This window comes from Rhinoraja longicauda, chromosome 20 (genome assembly GCF_053455715.1).
Source record: "Rhinoraja longicauda isolate Sanriku21f chromosome 20, sRhiLon1.1, whole genome shotgun sequence".
Classification (NCBI taxonomy): domain Eukaryota; kingdom Metazoa; phylum Chordata; class Chondrichthyes; order Rajiformes; family Arhynchobatidae; genus Rhinoraja; species Rhinoraja longicauda.
The window spans coordinates 27,837,675-27,848,747 of record NC_135972.1 but is presented as its reverse complement, the minus strand read 5'-3'; the positions used below and the strand labels follow the sequence as shown (position 1 = coordinate 27,848,747).

Below are 11,073 nucleotides of genomic sequence, written 5' to 3'. Positions count from 1 at the left end.
AACTGTGTTTGTTTCTGGACTCCCCCAACATTGGGAATATGTTTCCTGCCTCTAATGTGTCCAACCCCTTAATAATCTTATATGTTTCGATAAGATCCCCTCTTATCCTAAATTCCAGTGTATACAAGCCTAGTCGCTCCAGTCTTTCAACATATAACAGTCCCGCCATTCCGGGAATTAACCTAGTAAACCTACACTGCACGCCCTCAATAGCAAGAATATCCTTCCTCAAATTTGGAGACCAAAACTGCACACAGTACTCCAGGTGCGGTCTCACTGGGGCCCTGTACAACTGCAGAAGGACCTCGTTGCTCCTATACTCAACTCCTCTTGTTATGAATGCCAACATTCCATTGGCTTTCTTCACTGCCTGCTGTACCTGCATGCTTCCTTTCAGTGACTGATGCACTAGGACACCCAGATCTTGTTGTACATCCCCTTTTCCTAACTACATTGTATGTAGATATAATGCACTTTACAAATAACATAGATAATTTCCAGCACCATCTATTACCTGTCCAAGTAAAGCCCAGTGTTCCCAAGTGCATTTCCCATCCACGTACTAATCAGGCTCATGTTTATTTACTGTTGGATATCAGCACCACCAGACTCATGTCAACAGGTGATAGAAACAAAATGCTGGAGTAACTCAGCGGAACAGGCAGCAGATTGAAGGGTCTCGACCCATAACATCATCCATTCCTTCTCTCCAGAGATGCAGCGTGTCCCGCTAAGTTACTCCAGCATTTTGATTCTATCTTTGGTTTAAACTAGCATCTGCAATTCCTTCCTATACACATCATGTCAACAGGTGCTTGACAGCTACGTCTAACTACATGGTCAATAAAAATATGCCTATATTGATTAAATATGGTGGTAATGCTACATTTTGTATTACCCAACATCTTTCCGAAGGAAAATGATACATTGACATTTGTATTGTTGCCCTTGTATTTTAATATAAAATGTTAAAATGTACAATACAATTATTATCCTGTATTAGACTCTGCTTTATTTGTTTTTAACATATCAAACTACTGTTCATTGTGGCCATGTTACATTTGGCAAATTGAAATTGAAAAATATTGGCCAAGTGTAAAAACATGCATATTTTAAAGTCAACATCTTTCCTAAAAAAAAATTAACAAAGGTAATTAACTTTGAAGATCTAGAAATGAATCACTGCTTGATAGCATCTGAATGCAATAAATCACATTGACAGCATTTTCGCAGGCATGCAATATTTCAGGCACTGGTGCTATAGTTGTGGGAAATGTCTCCAAGAAAGTGCGATTCCTCTGTAATGAGAGGAACGGATCACTTGAAATACAGTATCAGTACAGTGATGACTATTGGTGCCCACTGGGAATTTAATGCTCAGGTGTCCTTATCATGCAGAATAGAGTGGGAGTGTGGAGATGTTTTTAATAATTCTACTTTCACATCTGGAACTCTGTTCTCGCCAGACTGACTACTCTGAGACATTGATGTTAATGCAGTGTATTTGCAAGTTGACGACTGGCCCAAATGTGTTGATTTTCGCTCAGGATCATTTGCAATACCATTGTTTGAATCAGTAGTTGAGAGATGTTTCTCTTGCAATGTATGTTCCAGTGAATATCCTTGTGTGAGCAATTCCCTCTCTTTAGTATTTCGCCATTTCATTCGTCGATTTTGGAACCAAATCTTTACCTTTTGAGTTGAAAAGATCAATAACAGCATCAGTACAAATAATGAAATTAAGACATTTTCAGCTCTCTAATTTAATTCCAAACACTTAATTTCAAAAATAATTAAAATTACAGCATTGTAAATGTTTTTTAATTCTATTTGGAAATCAGAGAGTAAAAGTACCTCGTAAGGATAAAAAAATTGCAAAACAACAGAGTTAAATAATAAACTAAGTTCTTAACATTAGCAATTAACTATTACAACAGCTTTACAAAAGTGATATAAAACTCTCTGCAAGATTGTTACTAACTCCCTCTCCTAATCAGAGAGATAAATAGTCAACTCTTATAATTCCAATATTCCTTATTTCTTTTGACTAAGAAAATTTGCTTTATCAAAACAGATACTGCCATTATTCAAGTCCTGTGTAATAAAACTAATCAGAACTATTGCAAATAGAAATACATCATCCATTATGTAGTAGCATGAGGAAATATTGTTTGTTAGGTCTTTGAAGAAATTCTTTTTTCATCTCTAACCTAAGGAGTAGCAATCTTAGATGTTCCCTCAGCAGTGTTTAATGCACGTTTTAGCAAATGGACCATCACAGTACTAAGAAGAGCTGCAGTTTAAGTAGAAAATTACAAGCCATGAAGGGACCCATCATTCTCAATAATAACAGCACTCAATCTGTCTCTTGGAATTAAGCAGCAAATTTTGTAAGATGAAAAGCAACAAGAAAGCAGCCCACTTTGGTAGCACTGTAGGTTTGGTGGACTGGGCTATTTGGTAGCACTGTAGGTTTGGTGGACTGGGCACTTTGGTACATAATGTGCAAAGTATGTATTGAAATTGTTACCCTGTAATTGGATTTGAACATTTGCATAAATAGTGGCCAGGTGAATGGGCTTTTTTTCCTTAGAGCCCAACAGGACCAAATCATATGTGTTCGGTTGAGACGAGTTTGGGTAAATATTTTGCTAAAACATTTAGGGTCTGGCTGACACAGTACTTTATCCAGAATTGTTTGACTTGGTGTCAGTGGGTGGACACTAAACCAGGGAGTGGACCAAGTACTAGAAGGTTATTTTTAGGTGTATTGGTATGCTGGAGTAAATGCTGGAATAACTTAGCGGAACAGGCAGCAGACTGTGCAGTGGTAGGTGTAGGGAGGAACTGCAGATGCTGGCTTAAACCAAAGATAGACACAAAAAGCTGGAGTAATGTCACCCATTCCTTCTCTCCAGAGATGCTGCCTGCCCCGCTGAGTGACTCTGGCTTTTTGTGTCTATCTGCTTTGCAGTGGTATGATGCAATGATACAGTGGTATGCGCATGTGTTGGACAGGATTTGTCACCGAGCTTGGAAAAATAATTTTCTGCATCTTTTACAAGTTTGACTGAGTATCAGTGACAGGATATGATCCCTAGTGAGAGGGTGTGGTTGGCGACCTTTACCCAGGCTTGCAGTATATCGCTCAGGCTTCCATTTCAAATGCCAGGGTCAGGTAGTGACATCCTTCCGTGGAGATTGAATGAGGAATAAGGGGCTTGGGCACCTTTCTCAGGAGTGGATGTCGAATCTAAGTCAGTGCAGTATCTGGAAGCAGTATTCTTCAAGTGTTTCCAGATCAGATCAGCTCAGCTTGGCTCGGGCATGGAATACATTACAAACATTTTGGCTTAGATTAGGTTTAGAATGACAGCAATCTGATCAAGTTGTTAGGTTTTAATTCTTTACACAGTAGATTTGCCTGGCTTACAGTACTAAGATGGCAGGGGAATTAGAGGGCAGTTTACAGGCAGGCTTGAGAGAATAGGTTACAGGGAATTAAGGGGGTACTGGGACCAACAGGCCGAGATACAGTGGATGTACAGAGGACTCCAGTAATGGGAGCATCTGGGACCAAGGGGCGCAGCCTCAGAATAAAAGGACGCACCTTTAGAATGGAGATGAGGAGGAATTCCACCAGAGGGTGGTGAATCTATGGAATTCATTGGTGGTGGAGGCCAAGTCATTGGATAATTTTAAAGCTGAGATTGATAGATTCTTGATTAGTTAGGGTGTCAAAGGTCACTGGGAGAAGGCAGAAGAATTGGGTTGAGGGGGAAAAAAATAGATCCACCATGATTGAATGGTGGAGCAGACTCATTGGGCCGAATGGCCTAATTCTGCTTCTATGTCTTATGATCTTATAGATCCAAAATGCTGGAGTAACTCAGCGGGTCAGGCAGCATCACTGGAGAAATGGAGTAGGTGACGTTTCGGGTCAAGCCCCTACTTCAGACCGAGAGTCACGGGAGAGGGAAAATAGAGGCATGATAAAGTACAGAACAAATCAGAGCTGGCACCAATATAGAACAAATCAAAGCCTGCACCAAGGTGATGATTGTGATGTGAACTGGCTTGGACTGAACGGCTTCCTTCCATGTCGTAAGAACTGGAACTGACTCAAGTGCTGCTGAAAGGGGAGCGAGTATGGGCTGAAAGACCTCCTTCTGTGATTTAATAACTGCTTCTGCACAATATCTATGCTGCAAACACTGTAACATCTGATGTTTTTTCCTCGTGTATGATGTATGAACTTATAGAATAAGCTTTTGTTCATCAGTTGCTAACCAGTGAGGTAAAGAGGCTGACATCTAGTACCTGTGAATCTTTAAGACCAAGGTGAGTGGCCAGTTTCTTCCTGTCTGTCTTACTGATATATTTCTGCTTTTGAAAGGTCTTCTCCAGTGATTTCCGCTGTTCTTCAGAAAAGACAACTCTCCGCAAGATTCCTCTTCGCACCTTGTTATGACTAACCTGAGGCCAAAGGGGAAATTCACAGCTCCTGAAAGAACTGCTCACTAGAAAGTAAAATAGCATAAATTTAGGGATATTAGACATCCTGAACAGCGACTTACTGTACATTTGCAGCTGAATGTGGAAATACCAAGGTAATTATCAGTGATCTGTCAAGCTATCTTACAATCTTCTCCACTGTAATCATGGGAGATCAGTGAATTATTAGAATTTCAGGACGTGAACAATTCTGCGAATGAAATATCTTGAATACACCACACTGTGCTGCTGTATGAAGGAGTAAGTTTTCAATGATGCATTATGCCAGAATTAATGTGTAATACTGACTCTTTCCTAAAGAGGTTTTGTGGATTGTAAGTCAACGAGAAAAATAAAATATAGTAGATTTTAAAGTAATTATTTTTATTCATAAGTTTTAAATTTGGCCTTCATCTATGAATATCTATATATATGAATATCTCATATCTATGAATATTTTATATTTGCTAAATCAGGGTATACATTTTTAATTTGTAATTGCTGGCTTGCTCTCAGTGAGAAATCCTCCCTATAGCTGGCTGCTGAACCAACCTGATGAAAACCTGATGAAACCTGATGAAACCTGATGCTCTTCACCAGGAAATTATTACCCAGCATGTTTGAAAAGGATACGTTCACCCCAAGAGATCGCATGATCTTTGTGGAAAGGTTCATCAAATACTGCAGCAAAAGGTGATGAAAAATTCCATGTCATTAACACCTGATCCCAGTGCTCCTAGAGCACCGCCTGCCATCAGGGGGTAACCGCCGAGCCGGTCCCCCGAACTGCAAGACCCGGCAGACCGCAGCCTACAGGGGGAAGCCCAGTGAGCGGGCCCCTGTTCGGATAACCCGGTGGACCACGAACTGGAAGGGGAAGTCCCCCCCCCCCAGCCGACCCAACCCATGCTCATCTCCCGAAGACCCGAGACCAGGAGGACGTGACTGGCGAGGAGCGAGGCCGGTAGGAGAAGAGATGGAACCAGGGCCTGGTCTACTGCGCCCTCAAGGTCGGCTGCAGGAGGCGTTCCCTATGGCACAAAGGTGGATGGGAGAGCAGAGTGACATCCATTTGCAGGTCAACCCCCACGTTCAAGGACAGGCGACGGCTGAAGGACCACAGCGGCCTGGGGCTTGCCTGGAATGGGCACCGCTCATAACACCTGGAGCGTAGACTAGACTTTGAAAATGGCACCAAAACATGGCGTTTCTTGCATGCGGGATCAGTAAATTATTTCTGTACAAGTTGCTAATCAGGGCAGCAGGGCGAAGACTGAGCACGCCAATAGAATTAACAAACTCATCAGGAAGGCTGGCTCTGTCCTGGGGGCAGAGTTGGATTCATGGGAGGTGGTCTTGGCGGAGAGGATGCTCCTTAAACTGCGGAGCATCCTGGACAATACAGCTCACACCCTCCATGACACACTGGTCAACCTGAGGAGCACCTTCAGCAACAGACTGGATCCACCAAGATGCAGGACAGAACGCCACAGGAGATCCTTCTTCCCTGTGGATATCAAACTGTACAATTCCTCCCCCTTCTGTTAAGGTGTAGACTGAGACTGACAACACTCCCCGCCCCGCCACCCCTGCCCAATCTTTGCACATCCCCAATCCTTTTCACTCATCATTTTAATTTCATGTTTCATGTATTTTGTATTTTTGTGAGTGTTGGCAGATAATTTCCCTCCTGGGATAAATAAAGTTCTATTGTATCGTAATCAGGGATGGGCTTAGGTGTGGCAAATACACTGCCACAATGAACTGCAGATGCTGGTTTATACCACAGTTCTGATCCGTTGAGTTATTCCAGCACTTTGTGTCTATCTATGGCAATTCTCCACTGGACTGTTTGTAAGAAAATTATTTCACTGTGTGATTTCTATCTGTCTATCTGTCTATCTGTCTATCTGTCTATCTCTAAAACTCTCTGTCCGTGTGTATGTGTGTATGTGTGCACCATAACTTTTGTGCTTCGCACAACGGTACACCATAGCGCCACAATTTGTGGCCCACGTTACTCACCATTATCCTGGGCATAATGTGTAACAACTCTCATTCAAATTGAAGCTACATTTTTAAAGCTAGAGAGATTTTAAAGTTTAAAATTTTCCTTTCTAACCCATTTCTTGAAAGTCCTCAGCGTATGACATCACAATGGGCCACGTTCGACTTCATTTGCTCCTCACTCGCCAAAACCCCAAATAGCAAATCAAAATATTAAACTTTTGTATTCATTTTCACGAGTTAGATCACTATTTTCTATTTTTGTTGTTTCTCCTGCCCTTAAATCTTCACTTTGCACTTAATTCCTAATCTAAATTGTTTTGGGTATCCACCCTGAACAGATTTTCCATCTTCTGGATACTTCAATTAATCCATAATACTACCACCATATTCTTTCCACAATCTTACTTGAACATCCACAACATTGGATTCTATTAAACTCTCTATGCCCCATATTTTACATGCCCCCAAGCTATCTCCAAGACTCCTTTTCGCCCGATATCTGCACTTTGAAAAGGGCCAACTCCATATTCCCTTGTTTTTGTGTTTTATCCATTGGCAAACACTCTCTGGATCATATTGCTTTATTCACCCTGGATTTCTCCATCAAGATCCAACTTAATCATTCCATTGTGCAGTCAAAAGCCTCCTGGAAATGTCAACATTTCTTTTGCCAGTGTCTATACTACCTGTAATTCAAAGCGTTGAAAGAAATTGACTCCAGAAAACAAACGGATGCATCTTTGATATGTGTGGAGCCCAGATAAATGCACATGGCCAAACAAAATAGCAGATTTGTGCTCTGTTGGTCCAGTGATCTCTATTCAGATAGACAGAACGTTGGTACCCCGATTAGTTGAAGAAAGTCTATAAAAGTCGATTTCATTTATGTCTCAATGAACTGATCCCAATGCTGGTGCTTCATAGGACCCTCCCCCCCCCCCCCCAATGGAATGTGAGAGACAGGACCTAAGACTTGCAAACAGAGCTTTATTTATGGCCAGATGAAAGGGCACCTGACTCCCATCCAGTACTTTCTTAACACAGGCCGATTTGGAAAGTTCATCTGTACTGTGAAAAATAGTGGCAAGGTCGCGTGTGGATGAAGAAAGTGAAAGTGGAGATTGGTCATGGCCCTGTTGCCCATTGTATGGGCGCCACAGCCATGTAAAACGCTCTGTGGGAAAGCGGCAGCCCCCTGAAAACATTTCAAAGAGTCTCAGCTCATTAAACAGCCAGAATTTGCTGCCTCACTTGTCAAGAAGCATTCAGGTTTGCAACTCAGTTTTCCGAGGCTTTTTCTTCTAAAGCTATTTATTCACCGAAACCCTGAATTCACTAAGCAGCCAGTTTGACTTAAAGTGACATTGCCTTTGGAAATTCAATGTAATGCCTCAAAGGCACCACCAATGCCTATTAGTATATTTGATATTCGTAAGGCATCAATTCTTTCCTTTATAACTATGCTGAATCAAAGTTATTTATAATTTGTGCAGATGATTTATAAATAAAAGCAATTTTTCCCCAAAGGCATTCTGCAAAATACATTGCGATCAATTAACAGGTACCCACAATTAAATACCATCGCACATTTTGAAATGATGTATGCTTGATGCTAATGACTTTTTAAGCCATGCAGTTCATTGTGGAAATTTGTAAAATGTCATTGAGAAAGCTATACATTGAAATGACAATACATTAACTGTCCAGCTGTAATGTGGCATTTGACATGGAACCATTTTCAGACCACATGAAATCGTATTGCTACGGTATACAAAACAAATCAGGCATTTCTGATGCAGCACAAAAACTTACTTGGAAAATCAGTGGGGGAGACCTGCTGTTGACAGGACCCACCACAGCAAGCCAAGAGGACCTGCGGGAAACTTGGCAGAAAACACTTGGAGAAAGCTAGAAGGATAAAGCAAAAATATGATAAACAGTGGAACAGTGCATTTCATCCAACCTCCATGAAAAACTATTATATCTTAAAATGATGCTGAAATAATTTGCAATCTAATGAGTCAAAGGCATACGTTTTAAAATATTCTATAATTTAGAAGGTTTAGGTATGGCTGGATGATTCCTTCTTTGTTTTTAATATAATAAAGGTGATAAAAGTCCTAAGGTTTCTCGGTTTTGGCCACAGAACTGCAAGATTTTGTTTGGCATTTTAGATAATGGAGTTCATTGATTTTAATTCTTAGCATGAAAGCAAAGGCAGGAGCCTATTGGGACTGTGGCCCTTTTTTTTTAACCCCAAAACAGAAAAAAAGATCTTAAACAAACTTTAATAAGATGGCCATCTTTTAAATGCGGCTTTAGAGAAATCTTGCATTTTGTTTTCACCAATGTAAACTCTAACTCACGCGAGAGACCTCCTGTGGAAATCACACGCCCCTTCTTTGACCACACTTAGGTCTTTATCTTTTCTGTTTAAACTAGTATCAATGCAAAATTGACCATTCAATACCAGATGAATTTCCTATTTATCCCAGAAATAGTTCACATCTTCCACGAAGAACAAGAATCGCATTTAAGAAACTTTGTTGAAATGCAAAATAAGAGCGTAAAAAAAGATTGATCCGCGGCAGAAGACAGAAAATTATTTAATGTCTGCCTGCCAGCTTGCTTTGAAATCACAACGTTTTCTTTAACTCAGACTTCCTTTATCAATTGAAGAATTTTCCTTTCTTGAGAACTAGCTGAAACATAGAAATTTAAGTATTTGAGTGCAACTGTTAATCGCAGGGGACGGGTGAAGCTAACAACATAAGTCCCGAGTTCAATACGCATTTTTGAATGCTCTTAAAATTTGCACCAGTCTTGAAAGAACTAATGCAGTCGAGTACTTTCCAAGCAATGTCTTCACATTATTTGGCAACATTTATTTTTTGCTAAGTTGACAAGATTGCATTCATTGAACAGTAACATATATTGAAAATACGTAGCAGTTAATAATATTTGAAATACAACTAGTCACATGGCACTGAATATTGTCCATTAATTGAATCGTGTCTTAGAACAAATTATGAAAGGGTGAAATTGTTATCTCTTTTTTCGTGGTGAATGCAAAATACATCAGGCCACCAGTCTGAGTGTAATATATGTCCAACGTGTAAAATGTGCAACCACCAAGCCCAAGTCATACGCCAAATGCACATTGTTGTCGATCAATGAGGCGCGGGCTCAGGGCTAGGCTCGTGTTCAAACACAAACAGAAAATGCTGGAAACAAACAGCAACTTATGTTGTGCCCGTGGGACAAACGGGCAGGTAGAAGTTTCAACCCAAGTAGAGAAAATGCACTGTTCACTCCACCGAAGTTAAACGATGCTATCGGTGTGTGCATTCATCACTATCGTTCTTGTGTTTCTTATTTGTACTAACAGTTCTCGTTCCTTCTGAATTGATGTTGAACATCTGTGAATGGTTCAGGGCCAGAGAGAGAGACTTTACTTAATGTGAACTCAAAATGTGCGATGCAACCTCCGATTACGAAGCTCTCAACAGTCGGATGAACTACAGTCACGTCATGATTTATGGCGCAACTTTTATATTAACATTGGTGCGAACTTCATATTATACTTCAGCACTTTATGCTTTTTTTTTTCACATTATACTTTTGCACTTTAAAGGGTATTACAAGGGCTTGTAATTTCCTCTTCAGCTTTAAAAGTTAAGTGGACCAATAAAAATATCGTATAGATTAGAAAAAAAAACGTTTCGAATATTGGACGTATTGCATGGGCAATTTATGAAAAAATAATCAGGCCATCCAAAAAGTTTAGTATAAACTATTTTAGATTGGCAACAATAAAAGAACCAACACCGATAAGTAAAGTTTATAAGTAAACTTATAAGTAACTGATAAGTAAACCTAAAGGCTAACATAAGACACAGTTTAGAAAACCGACGAAAAAAACGGAACATTTATCAAATATTAAAACTCCAAATAAGGTATCTCCTTCATGGACTGGCAATGGAGTGAACCCTTACCTATGTCAGGGTATGTGACTGTTTGGCTGGTGGAGGTGACTGGAGCCGGCTGGTTGTCTGAGGGGTTAACGAGCTGAAAGGAGGATCTTGTAGGATGTGGACCTCCCGATGGGCCGATTTGTTCCGCAGTTTGGGCCACTTTCACTGGCACAGGGTTTGCAGGAATTGGTCGAAGCGGGGGGTTCAAGGGACCATTTATCCGAAGCAAATTGTCAATTAGGAAACTTTTGCCCAAGTTGTGCAATGCCGGGAGCTGAGGTGGGCCCAGCACCTGCCAGGACACTGAGGGCGTTGGAATCAGGCTAGGAAGCATGATGGGGAACAAAAACAAAATATCAAATAATGTGGGACCGAGACTTCTTTGCTCAGTCGCTCCACATAATTCGAAGGGGGACGGGGACGAGGACGAAAACGGACGTCCCTTGTTAAAGAGCGACTCTTCCAAATGTTATAACTTTTGGAAAAGTCTTGTGCCTTCCTTTCTTAGTGCAGAGTGTGATGTGATTGGCCCGAAGGTTTACATGTGATTACTAAAATAATTGTCCAGAGAGGGGAGGTGTGTCTGCTTTACTCA

General features: G+C 40.8%; 1 protein-coding gene across 1 annotated transcript; it reads right to left on the bottom strand.

Moving 5' to 3' along the window:
• Window positions 1-1,256: 1,256 nt before the first annotated feature.
• Window positions 1,257-10,812, bottom strand: LOC144603427 (homeobox protein DBX2-like). The gene is made up of 4 exons (XM_078416625.1): window positions 10,500-10,812; window positions 8,317-8,412; window positions 4,321-4,520; window positions 1,257-1,692 (listed from the first exon to the last, which is right to left on the bottom strand). The coding sequence occupies exons 1-4, from the start codon at window positions 10,810-10,812 to the stop codon at window positions 1,378-1,380; spliced, it is 924 nt and encodes a 307-aa protein (XP_078272751.1). The 3' UTR covers window positions 1,257-1,377.
• Between the last annotated feature and the right edge of the window lie 261 nt (window positions 10,813-11,073).

Excerpts from the sequence above, each read along its gene's own strand:
- LOC144603427 (XM_078416625.1), bottom strand. The coding sequence starts at position 10,812 with ATGCTTCCTAGCCTGATTCCAACGCCCTCAGTGTCCTGGCAGGTGCTG. Across the intron at positions 4,521-8,316 it reads CTCCCCCACTGATTTTCCAA|TGAGCAGTTCTTTCAGGAGC; the intron begins GTAAGTTTTTGT and ends TTTACTTTCTAG. Across the intron at positions 1,693-4,320 it reads TTGGTCTTAAAGATTCACAG|GTAAAGATTTGGTTCCAAAA; the intron begins GTACTAGATGTC and ends TCAACTCAAAAG.